The 13,570-nt window shown below is 42.4% G+C and overlaps 1 protein-coding gene across 19 annotated transcripts in view; it reads right to left on the reverse strand.

Moving 5' to 3' along the window:
• The window catches only part of FAM126B (family with sequence similarity 126 member B), a 99,939-nt gene that overhangs the window by 19,049 nt on the left and 67,320 nt on the right, over positions 1 to 13,570 (reverse strand). For all 19 annotated transcript variants that reach the window (XM_043524822.1, XM_043524816.1, XM_043524820.1 and 16 more), the window contains 2 exons: positions 8,984 to 9,100; positions 8,253 to 8,340 (listed from right to left, as the gene is read on the reverse strand). In XM_043524822.1, the coding sequence (XP_043380757.1) occupies positions 8,253 to 8,340; positions 8,984 to 9,100 (205 nt within the window). The remainder of the gene's footprint in view (positions 1 to 8,252; positions 8,341 to 8,983; positions 9,101 to 13,570) is intronic.

The raw sequence follows: 13,570 nt of genomic DNA on the forward strand, positions 1-13,570 counted from the left end.
AATGTGATATATGCCATCATGTGCCAGCAATGCCCCTGTGCAATGTACATTGGCCAAACCGGACAGTCTCTACTCAAAAGATTAAATGACACAAATCTGATATCAGGAATCATAACATTCAAAAACCAGTAGGAGAACACTTCAATCTCCCTGATCACTCAATAACAGACCTAAAAGTGGCAATTCTTCAACAAAAAAAACTTCAAAAACAGACTCCAACGTGAAACTGCAGAACTGGAATTAATTTGCAAACTGGACACCATCAGAGTAGGCCTGAATAAAGACTGGGAGTGGTTGGGTCATTACAAAACCTAAACTTAATTTCCCTCTACCGTTACTCACACCTTCTTGTCAACTCTCTGAAATAGGCCACTCTCATTACCACTTCAAAAGTTTTTTTTTTTTTTCCCCTTGGTATCCTGCTGTCAATTGAATTGTCTCTTTAGACTAACCTCACACTTGGTAAGGCAATTCACATCTTTTCATGTATTTATACCTGCTCCTGTATTTTCCATTCCATGCATCTGATAAATTGGGTTCTAGCCCACGAAAGCTTATGCCCAAATCAATTTGTTAGTCTCTAAGGTGCCACAAGGACTCCTCGTTGTTGTTGTTTTTTAAATGAAAGCTGGTCATTGTATTGTTGTGAAATGTATGTACTGTACTGACATTTAAAAAGTTTTGTTTAGAAACTGTAGTATCTAAAGTCTGTAACTGACACAGCTGACAAACAGATTTCTTCCAGACAGGAGATAAGATGCGTCTGTCAAATGGAAATTGAGCATTGAAAGCCAAATCTGCATACTGCAAAACAGGCAGATGGGAAGATGCTGGAGACTGGTACCTACAGGGGGTTGTCTTGTCTCTGGGGTGCAAAGACAATGGAGTTTGGGGTATAAGAAGGAAGCAGAGGGACCACTCTTTTATTCTGCACTTGAGGGGGTGACCAGGCAGTGCGCTTATGCCCATGAAAACAAGATCTCAAACAACGTTGGCTGAAATGATGTAAGGAAGTTCTTAGATGAGAAATTGCTTTAGACAGGGTTAGCTTGTTATAGTTCAGTCTAAGTCTACCAGAAGTGTGTTATATTTTTGTTTTGTTTGTAACGTGTTATTCTTCTTGCCTTTTCTCACTATCTCTTAAAATCTTTACTTCTGTTATTAAACTTATACTGTATAACCTCAGAATTATGATCACCTTGGGAATGGAGGTTGTTCATAACTCTGAACAAAACATTATGGTTGTTCTTTCAAAAGTTCACAAATGAACATTGATGTAATACAGCTTTGAAACTTTACTATGCAGAAGAAAAGTGCTGCTTTTAACCATCCTAATTTAAATGAAACAAGCACAGAAACAGTTACCTTGTCAATTTTTTTTTTAAAACTTGCCCTTTATTTTTTTAGTAGTTTACATTTAACACAGTACTATACAGTGTTCGCTGTTTTCCCCCATCCTAACTCTGCTATGTTGTACTCTTCTGGTTCCAAATGAGGTGTGTGGTTGACTGTTCAGTTTGTAACTCTGGTGTTTGTAACTGAGGTTCTACTGTACTTGTTTTCACGATAAGTAGATTATAGTGCTGTGTTATCTTGGAGCGGATAGTCATTTGAATCAAACAGGCTGGTGCGTGTATACTATTCCCTTGGGAGCAGGGAACCTGGTAATTGCTGTGAGTGTCCAGTGACAGGGGCTGGATTCTGGAGGGGGATGCTTTTGGAGTGGCTCAGGGGCTGGAGTCCAACAGTTGTTAAATTGTAAGGCAAAGGAGGGGCTGGTAGAGCCCTAGGGTGATTGCTTGAAGGGTTGAAAGACTAGTGGCATCTGGGAGCTGACACCTCGCTACCATAAGAAAGACTCCCTCTCATCAGAAGCAAAGGGTTAACAAGGTGACTTGCAGTCCTGGGCACCCCAAGAAAGTGTCACATCTACTTTTCTGTTAACATGTTATTTTAGTCCATACTCTATTTTTGCTCTATACTGAAGAGAAACACAGGAAAAATGCATTGTTTAAACTGTAAGAAATCCTTTGTCTAAATTTCTGTGGTTGTATCAAATATTTTGTACATAGTTATGAATAAATATTCCTTTGGGAAGAGTTCTGCCCAAGAAAGGGAGGGTAAGTAGTAGCTGTGATATCTGAACTACCTGTCTTGTTTAACAATACAGTAACTCCTCACTTAAAGTCGTCCCGGTTAACGTTGTTACGTTGCTGATCAATTAGGGAACATGCTCGTTTAAAGTTGTACAATGCTCCCTTATGTCATTTGGCAGCCGCCTGCTTTGTCCACTGCTTGCAGGAAGAGCAGCCCGTTGGAGCTAGCTGGGGCGGGGGGGCTTGGAACCAGGGTGGACCGGCAGCCCCCCTATTAGCTCCCCACTCCCCTAAGTTCCCTGTGCAGCAGCTGCCCAGCAAGCTATCAATTGCCAGCAGTTCAGCTGTCCCTCCCCCCCTCCAAGTGCTGCTCCTGCCCTCTGCTTTGGAGCTGCTCCCTGCAGCCTCCTGCTTGCTGTGCAGGGGCCTAATGTCAGGGTGTCCCCATCCACCCTGAACCCCACTTACCCCATCTTCCATAGAGCAGTGGGGACACGCGACAGGGCTCAGGACAGAGGGAATTTTCTGGCAGCAGCTGCCATCTCAGCTTGCTGATTAACTTAAAAAGGCAATGTACTTAGAATGGGGTCAGCTACTTAAAGGAGCAATGCACATCTCTCTCACACACACAGGGTGTGTCTCTCTGTCTGCCATGCTGTCTCCCCTCTCTCCATTCCTGCTGCCTTGTAGAGCGTGAGGCTACATTAACAACAAGTTAACCCTTGAGGGCTCAGCCAACTGCTAGTTCATCATTTAGCAGTAAGGCATCCCCTGGGAAATATCCCACCCTCTGACTCCACCACCTCAACCAAGCTTCATAATCATTATCATCTAACTAACCTCACAATCATCATTGCTGCGTACCAGTATTAAATTGTTTGTTTAAAACTTATAGAGAGTGAGTGAGTGTGTGTGTGTGTAGTCTTTTGTCTGGTGAAAAAAATTTCCCTGGAACCTAAGCCCCCCATTTACATTAATTCTTATGGGGAAACTGGATTCGCTTAACATCGTTTCGCTTAAAGTCGCATTTTTCAGGAACGTAACTACAACCTTAAGAGAGGAGTTACTGTATTAACAATTTTAAACTGTAATCCCATTGTTCCCCATGATTGGGGAAATTCTGGTAGAGGGTAGTCTCTCCTCCCAGTTTATTGGCACAGCATAAAATTCTCTACAGGGCCCACAAAAGGTCTGAAGAAAAATAAGTCAGTAGGGTAGTCATCTGCCCTTTGGAAAAGTGTAATAGTTTATCTTGGAAACCTCCCAAGTGAAAAGAAAGGAGAATTTTACACAATGTGTATGGATGTTCTCAAGAACAAGCAGAGTAATACTATTGTAAAGTTTACAAGCTTCTCCTCTTTCCCTTTTTTATTACAGTTGGCCATGCTGCCATCCTCTCATCATCCAGGCATGTAACCTGGGGATTATTTTTGACTCCTCCCCCTTCCTTGCCTCACACATGCAGGCCATTTCCAAATCCTGCTGCTTCTTCCTTTTCAGCATCTCCAAAATTCTCTCCATCCGCAGAGCCAACTCTCTCATTACATTCGGTCTTGATTACTGCAACAATCTCCTCTGGCCTCCAAACACACACCCTGGCCCACTTCAGTCCATACAAACCTTATCTTCTTTGCTTGTTGTTTTCATCATGTAACATGCCTTTTCAAATCCCTCCATTGGCTTCCCATCTGACATAACATAAATTTTAAGATCCTTCACACCTTCAAAGTTGTACATAACTCTGCCCTTCCCTGCTTATCCTTCCTTGTCAAGCTTTGTTTGGTCTCACCCCCACACCCTTTTTGTTCTGCTATTGCTCCCAACCTCATCCACTTGGTTTGTGAGCGTCTCTTGCAATCCCCTTCCATGCATTCCCTGATGCATAGTATAATTTCCCTGCCTTCGTCTTCAGGGCCGTCCCTAGGGGGGTGCGGGGCCCTGAACAAATCAGCCCCACTCAGTGGCACGCGGGGTCAGGAGCCCGGGAGTGCTGCAGCACCCCCCTGCACTCCTAGTTCCCGCACCTATGTCTTCTGGGACCGACTGTGGCGGCCAATCGCACCAGCCCTCAGGGCCCCCCAAAGCGTGGGGCCCGGAACGGTCGCCCTGAGTCGCCCTATCCAAGGGACAGCTCTGTTCATCTGCACCCTGCCCATATTCCCTCTTAAAAACTCCTGCTGTGCTGCTTATAGCAAATCAACCCGACATGGATATAACATGTACATTGTTGTTCCCCTTCCCTCATCTCTGCCTGTTTGCATTGTCAGTACCTCAGAACAGGGACTGTACTTAATCAGAGCTAATGAAAAATCTCAGTGCAACAGCAGCACCAGAAAAATATGAACCACTAAGTGTGGAAGACTGACTGACAAGCACTTTCAACCCAGGTTGTGCTGCTGAGGGGAAAAGGAAGAGAGGAGAAATCATGCAAGAAAAATAGACCTGGTCCAGCAGGAAAAACTCACTAAAAAATCCACTTGCATCAGCCCCAGCCCCTCCTGGGAGAAAAGTGATGCAAAAAAGATGCATTGCCTAACTTTAAGCACTGAAATAGGCTTCCAAGGAAGACTGTGGAATCCCCAGGATTGAGCTTTAAGAACAGAAAGAAAAGGAGTACTTGTGGCACCTTAGAGACTAACCAATTTATCTGAGCATAAGCTTTCGTGAGCTACAGCTCACTTCATCTGTAGCTCACGAAAGCTTATGCTCAAATAAATTGGTTAGTCTCTAATGTGCCACAAGTACTCCTTTTCTTTTTGCGAATACAGACTAACATGGCTGTTACTCTGAAACCTTTAAGAACAGGTTAGACCAAACGCCTGTCAGCTATAGTTTAGGTTTACTTGTTTCTGCCTCAGCACAGGGGCCTGGATGCATGATGACCTCTTGAGATCCCTTCCAGCCCCACATTTCTATGATACTATCCTGTCTTACTGCCTTACCATCCCAAACCAGGCCCATTAAGGCCAATGAGCAGTGATCCCAACCGGAAAGGCCCGAAGACACTTCCTGGCGGAAGCAGCATTCTGTCTCTGCAAACAGAGCCTGCAACTATCAGTGACAAAGCAGAACAGGCCACAGGCCAGAAACATCCAGCCTTTCCCATGAGGAATATATGCTCAGCCAAAGTTAGTCAAATAAAAGAAGCTGGGGAACCAAGCAGTGACAGTATGGGATGCGGCTCTTAATCAAATTAACAGGTCAGCGGGCATAGTGATGCTTGTCTCTTGCTTACAATCAAGCATTTTGCCCAACACACTTTGCCTGAGGGTGTATGCTTACTGGGGAAGCCTGGATATCTGGCTTTGCACTAAAGATTGGGAGTTCCTTTTGAAGCATTGTGCAGAAGACCTGAACTGATATAGGGCAGGTGCTTGATGGAATGATAGAGAGGCACTCTTTAGTCCACAGTAGCTGGGCAGGAATATAGCATCTTTTTGCTTAACTTCCCACTGTGGAAGCCCCTCCCCCAACATTTTCTTTGCTGTGAGACTGGCACAGGACATTTGGTTGCAGCCACTTAGCTTTTCTTCCTGGACTGTTATATTTCTTGCACTTACTTTTCCACCTCAGGTACAGCCCCTGGGCAACACTGCAGGTGTTTGTTTGCAGTCAGTCTTTTACCCTTCAATTGTTTTGTAGCTTACTGATGCTGCTATTTTGGTCATGTTTTCTGTTTAGAGGAACACAAAGGGACATAACCTTGTTTGTACAGGAGCACTGATCCACTGCATGGAGTTTTCTGAGAAGAAACACCAAATACAGTGGGCTGTGATGTTGCTCTTTTTAATGTAGACCAATGACATTTCCCCAACTATGCCAGTGCCCTGGTACAAATGTCTAAAAAAAATTAACTTTCATTCAAAGCTCTCCGGCATGGACTTCAGATAATTTGCTGTTGTCTTTACATATGCCAGAGGGGAGTGGGATTGAAAATCATGCGGGAGACTAAATGAAGTACTTCACTGAGTGACAGCAATTGCTTTAAATGTTATTTTAAACATGGTTTTATATTGCTGCTAGATTGCATGTGACTTCTGGAAAATTTAACTGGATGAAAGAGAATTGTTTGTTAAAGAACCAGAGGGGTCAACTGCCTTAATACGGAGCAAGACAAGAGACATGCAATCCATCTGTCCTAGAACTTAACTACAATTTTTGTAAAACATGCTTAGAAAAAGACAGGGCTTCCTGAAGTGTCCTTTGATAGTTGCAAAAAGGCAGGCTGGGGAAGACAAGCAAATGACCAGAGAAGAAAAAAAGGAAGTAGTAAAGAGCAGGGAGCGGGTAAGAGACAAGGCTATAACAATCACTAACAGTTGACAGAAACTACCAAACAGCTTGTTCGAGAGGAGACGAGGGAGGAAACACTTTTGTTAACATTGTAAAAATAAAGATAACCTAGAAGGATTTACAATCACTCAGAAGATTTTTTTTTAAGCTGATTGTTCAGTTTTAATCAGGACTAAAAGCTGTTACACCATCTCAACTGAATTCAAATACAGATCCACCTACATGCTTTTGTACTGTAGCATGTTCTGATAGGTGCCCACTTCCTCAGGTTCAATATTTAATTTAAACTTCCAATCTAATAGTGCAATGAGTCATTTCCTAAAGGAAATTGCTGTTCTAATCATTCACTGGATAAGATGTATTCAAAATGCTTCACTCAGAAAGCACAAAACTAAGTGTCCTAGCCAATATTAATTCATCACGAGAACAGTTTTATCACACTTATTGGAGAAGTGCAGAATTTATCTTGGGATTGGCGAAGAGAAAAAAGATCCCATTCAGTTCTTCTCTGCAAACAGGCCACTACTCTAAGTTATGGGGAAAAATAATATTTAGAGTAATCAAACTGATTAACAGCAAAGAGTCCTGTGGCACCTTATAGACTAACAGACGTATTGGTATAAGGTGCCACAGGACTCTTTGCCGCTTTTACAGATCCAGACTAACACAGCTACCCCTCTGACAAATTGATTTACTGTGTATTAGTCCAGAGGACCACCACCAAAGCCTATTGCCCACATTAATTCCTGATCCAAAAGCAGTGCAAGTTGCCAAAGACAATCCTGTTTCTACCTTCTGCTGATTTTGTCTCCTTACCTCAAATCTCCCCCCAATCTCCACCAGAAAGAAAAAATATTTAATTCCTCCTCTCTATTTGTCTCTCTTCTTCCCCTCAATCACATCCACTTTTGTCTGTCTCTCTGTTCCTCTTCTTTCTCTGTCTCCTTTTTTATTTCTCTTTTAGGGTCAGGCCAGCAACTGCAGTAGAAATTTTTTTAAAACGCTATATTCTTAGAGAAAAGTGTCTTCTCTGGAGGGCTGGCTGCAGAATGGAATGGAATGGATTAAGACTGGGTGACAGTCAGTGCGTTTAAGACTGCAGATAGCACTGTTGGTAAAGTTTGTCCGAGAAAGTTCAGCACTATTCCATTTCTGCTCCTACCACCAAGAATGCTGTGGGTGGAGTCAGTTGAACAAATTCTAAACCCCGATTAACCACAGGTGAGCAGAATACCCATTTGTTCACCATCAATGTCATGTGATATCAGATAACTACTTAATTTGACCCCTTTGGGTATGTCTACCCTGCAATAAATGACATGTGGCACAGCCTCAGCATGGCCAGGTCAGCTGACTTGGGCTCATGGAGCTCAGGGTGCAGGGCTATAAAATTGCAGTGTAGATGTTCAGGGCTGGGCTCCAGCCCGAGCCGGAATGTCTACACTGCAACTTTACAACCCTGCAACCTGAGCCCTGCAAATCTGCGTCAGCTGTCCCAGGGTCTGAGACTCAGTGCCAGGGGTTTTTTAATCGCAGTATAGACTTATCCTAGTTATCCTTGTGTAGCTCTTGCTACAAGAGTGTATGTATTTTAAACTAGAACATTATATTAGGAAATCCTGTTTCCCAGCACCAAGGAGTTATTATAAGCGCTAAGTACCAGAGCTTAACACTTAAGCAAAAGAGCGTGATGTGAATAGTAGCTGTGTTAAAATACCAAGCATCAGATTACAAATAAAATTCTGGTTGGAATGTAGTAAATGGTTGTAACTGCTAACTGAACCTTTTAAGAGCAATCCATTTTATCAGCACATTCATATGCTTTTTAATCAAATAAATGGATTTCAGTGGCCTCTTCCTTACCAGCAGTGGCTGAGAGTAAAGTTCAAGCTGTGCTCTGTAAATTATGTCATCCAATACCTCCTGGCCAAGACCCCACTGTCCATTATATCTACAAAACAAAACAAACAAGACATTTATCATTCAGTACTTTTTGAACCCAAACCCTTCTCCTTTGTATCTACAAAGAATATATGCTAACACAGCATAAAGGAATAGATGGAGCACTTAAGTTATTCTACTTGATATTACAACTAATTGTTCCCTCCCATCTCCCAGACAGAAGGATGTTACCATGGTAAGGGTCACAGTAAAGAGGGGTGGAGGGGCAACATTTGAAAGTTACATTACTTGGTATAATTGTTTCGGATTCGTGTGTTTAGGCTAACCCAATGGCTCCATGTCACACTGCCATTCCAGGAGACCCAGGTTTATCAGCTACCTTGAAGCTTGTAAACATTACACTGGTGAAGAGAAGGGATACTGTGGAAGTGACATCCCTTGGAGAGAAGAGGAAACAAGGAGCACCACACTTCAGCACCCAGTGCTGGTGACTGAATGCTGACAAAGGCATTCCCAAAATGTCAGCTGGCCAAGATAGCAAGTCAAGGGAAAATAAGGAGATAAAGCAGTTGATCCTCAAATAAAGTGGTGGCTTAATTCTTGTTTTCATGCATAAAGACAGAGAGAAAAGAGGGTATTTTAATTCACTAGAAGCCATCCAGCTCCTCCTCTTCCGAACTCTACCTACTTACATGGCATAATAGACACCTGTGAGCAGCTGCACCATGAAGTCAGGATCTAGTACCACTCTGTTACAGAATTCTTTCCAGCGTTTCTCATGCTGTCGTGGAAATCCACTCACGCAAAGCCTGGCAAAACACAAAATCAAAATTCTGATCTCATGAACACTTTAAGGAAACATGCTTTACATCCATCAAATGCGAGACACTCAGGTGATAAGCTCTGATTATTCTTCCAAACATTAACTGTTCTGTTTCTTGCTGCAAAGTCACATGTCAGCTCTTGATGCTTTTAAGCAAGTATCTTCACGGCAGAGCCTAGAAACATTGGCCACAATTCCAGTAGTCTATCTTCATACCCCTTATTCACATTAGCTTGGGTGAAATCACCAACCAGGTAGTTGTGAGTGTGGGAGACAGAACTTTCTCAGAAGCTAGCCAGAAGATGTGAGAACAACAGTGAATGTGCCTCAGATAGAAAGTTTACTTTAAGGCTACAGAATGGAGAGCTCATCTCCTCTGTAACATACTGTAACAGAATATTAATAGGTGAGTGTTTCATTTCAAAAAATAAATTGGGGCAAACAAAGTTGCTTTCTTTATGAAAAGAACTATTCTTTCAAATGGCATCTTTTTATATTGCCAACTCCTTGGAGCAGGGGCTTTGCCTTCCCCACATTCAGTTCAGCGCTGAAGCACATCATATATATTCAATAAATATAATCACCACTTTTATTTAGAGCTTTGAGATCTGAATATCAGACAACATGGAAGCTGCACACAACCATTCTAATGTATTTAATGCATAAGTATTTACTCTTTATACTCACAACAAGGATTTCTTAGGCAAAGAGCTAATGTAACAAGCTTTAGCCCTTCAGAGCAAGAGAGACAATGGAGCCTAGGGGCTGATGATAAACATCTTAGCTCTTTCTTGCATCAGACGTTTCAATGCTCAACTTTTATAGTGAGTTTTACAAAATATTGAGTCTGGAAATTTCTATAAAGGTTCTGGACAGAGCTGGGAAAAGGCTGTATAAACACCTAATTCAAGCAAAGGGCACAGTGATGATATCGATAATGACAGAGGAAGGTATTGAGAATGGCAAACTTCCATTTAAAAAAAAGATTCCTTTTGGCCAGCACTGCACCATATACAATCCTCGTTTCAGTAAATACTGTAAATGGCATTTTGTACCACTTGTCCAGAAGAGACCCTAGATGCCTGAATATTTCTCTCTCTCTCTCTCATAACAAAAATATGAGAGAATGCATCTGGGTAAGAATAAGATAACCACTGTTTAATATACAGAATCATCTAGCCTAAAATAGTAAAATAATTTAATCTGGAGATTAACCAGAAATATTTCTGGTTCTAAACCAATCCAGACACAAAATCTGTTATTTAATATGTGTTTAATGGCCTATATAAAACGTATTGGTAGTCCAGTTCCTTCCTAGTGGGCAAGGAGAGACATGGACAAAAACTGATAGCACACATGGCACTGCCACTAACTGGCAACTCTGGGCAGAGAAAGTCAGGAATGAATGGGCATGAACATCTAACCAACTGCTCTCATCACTGTGCCAGTGTTCTTACAAGTCAGGAGTGAGGAACTTTGGAAGGAGCCAGGAGGGGAAGTTTCTATGTAATTATTCTGTGAATAGCTAGGGAACTTTTTTCCAAGTTTATTAAACCAGCACCTTTCATGAGCATAAAATCACACACTACAGGGGAAAAGGAACTTCAGAATGTTTTACAGACTAGCATGTCAAATGATGCTGATGGAAAGAAGGAGGTTCCTAAACTGACTTCTGAAAGGGTGTCTTTAAGGGGAACTTGCAAGTGTGTACACAAGTGAGTTCCTCACTCAAGATTGTTTGCAATATAAGAACAAGCACAGACACTCACACATTTGTATTTACAACATATTCCTGAGGGTAAAAAACACGTATTCAGGAGGAAAAATGAAATCTTGAAGAGACCATTATACGGGGCAGATTATGATCATTAGGTAGCAGGAATACTCAGGTTTATAAATGCTAGACCCAGATGAGTATTATCCAAGGATTCAAGTGACAAGGAAAATTGGAAATCCATTGCACGGATTTCATAAATGTCATGGAGGATAAGAATAGCAGACAACTAGAGAACAGTGCACTTGTGCCCTCAGCCTATCAGTTTTCCCATCTTTTTAAGAAGTGAGTGTTATCAGGGTGTATGTGGTTTTAGCTGGCTGCTATTGTTAGTATTGACGACTTTACTAGGTAAGGAAGGCTTTATTATTTTAATGGGTTTGTTTTGTAAGTGTTTTACTGTACATTCACTTAGAGCAAATGTTTGGGTGCTTTAAAGTGTCATAAATAATTTAATAAGTGTAGCAATCATTTAAGAAAGAAAATAGGTTAACCCAGCAAGCATCTACAAACCTGGAAGTCTAATTTCAGCTCTGGGTGAAAGGAAAAAGGAAAACCAAGTGTTGCATCAGAGGTACGACTTGCATGAGATGAAGAGCAGATGTATTCGTTCTGAGCTCTGGTCTTGTTTTTTTGGTAAGTTTCTTAGCTTCTTGTTCCCGGCCTTGTTAGGAACAAATTGTCAGCAGGTCAAAATCTAAAATTACTCCACCAAACAACTTGTTCTTTACTCCTAAGGCCTCTACCTCATATCCTGCCATCTCTAGAAAATCTGTTGACTGAGAACTTGAACATCAAGACATAAAAGTGCACTGACTTGAAGCCTTGCTGCACTTCAGCAGAGACTGGATAATGTAACAAAATAGTTGTATCATATTGAACTAATTTCTAATTAACTTCAGGATGCTGATGTAAGATGAATGGAGGAGCTGTTATTTCCATGCAGCAAAATTGAAATGTGCCTCCTACTGACAAACTACATGTGTTCAGATAGGCAGATTTACTCAGGAATAACCAACCCACTTGGTCATTTGCCACTGCCGATTCAGCTGAATTTTGGGTGGAATTTAGTGGAGACATGCACTTAGAAAAGCAAAATTATTGGAAGTTAAATACAAGAAATACAGGAAAATCCACAGGGCAGATTTCCCAAGGCTACTCTCTGTACTATACCTACGCCTAAAACTGGATGGACCAAGGTCAAGGAAGTCTGAGGACTCCAGGCAGTGCCCAAAAATAATTGTCAACCTTTACAACCATCTTTCAAAAAAGGTCTGAAACAATACAATAATTGACAAGATTCTCCACATCAAGTCACGGCTTCCTGAGCAAATGTTCCCTCTTTAAAAGAAGCTGCCACCCTCTGCCCTCCTGAAAAAAGGCATTTATAATCTACACTAGGAGCAAAAGGAGAGTTTATTCTCCTTGTGCAGTAACTGGAGTTCTTCGAGGTGCATGTCCCTATGGGTGCTCCACTTCAGGTGTGCTTACATTCCATGAGCCTTTGATTGAAGATTTTTGGTAGTAGTGTCCTTTCAGCCCACGCATGCACCCTACGCATCCTCATACCCCACACTAGGACAACACAGTGTTGCACAAGTTAACCGCCCTCAGTTCCTTCTCCACGGCAAAGTCCCACAGAGGAAACTCTGAAGCAGGAGGAGGGCGGGTAGTGGAGCACATGTAGGGGGACACATCCCAAAGAACTCCATTTACTGCACAAGGTGAGTAATCTCTCCTTTTTCGAATATTGCCCCATGAGTGCTCCTCTTCAGATGACTTCTAAGCTGCTGAAACTAGGCTGCAGTTGGCTATATACAATTGCATAGGCTCATCGCTTCGGCACAAAGAGAAGGGGATCTCATGTCTCCTCTTGTTGATACAGAACATGCAGGCTAGATTGTCTGTCAGAATTTTGTGTGTGCGCGCCTGACGGCAGGAAGAAGATACAGGCATTCCTAATTGCCCTCCTCTCCAGGAGACTGATATGTAACCATATTTCTTGGACAGACCATTTGCCCTGAATGGTGTGAATCCCTAAATGCGCCACCCAACGCAAGAGGCATCTGTCATTATGGCGATGGTTGGGTTGGATGAATGGAACACCTGCACAGACATTGTTTGACTTTTTCCACCCATTCTATCCAAGAATTGGAAGTCTTGGCACAGTCAAGGAACTATGATGTGATTGGAATAAGAGAGACTTGGTGGGATAACTCACATGACTGCAGCACTGTCATGGATGGGTATAAGCTGTTCAGGAAGGACGAGCGCGGGAGAAAAGGTGGAGGAGTTGCACTTTATGTAAGAGAGCGGTATGATTGCTCAGAGCTCCAGTATGAAACTGGAGAAAAGTCTGTTGAGAGTCTCTGGGTTAAGTTTAGAGGCGAGAGCAACAAGGGTGATATATTGGTGGGCATCTGCTATAGACCACCAGACCAGGAGGATGAGGTAGACAAGGCTTTCTTTGGACAACTAACTGAAGTCTCCAGATCTCAGGCCCTGCTTCTCATGCGGGACTTCAATCACCCTGACATCTGGTGGGAGAGCAATACAGCAGTGCACAGACAATCCAGGAAGTTTTTGGAAAGTGTTGGGGACAACTTCCTGGTGTAAGTGCTGGAGGAACCACCAACTATATGCTCCTCTTGACCTGCTACTCACAAACAGGGAAGTAGAAGC

This window comes from Chelonia mydas, chromosome 11, assembly GCF_015237465.2.
Source record: "Chelonia mydas isolate rCheMyd1 chromosome 11, rCheMyd1.pri.v2, whole genome shotgun sequence".
Classification (NCBI taxonomy): domain Eukaryota; kingdom Metazoa; phylum Chordata; order Testudines; family Cheloniidae; genus Chelonia; species Chelonia mydas.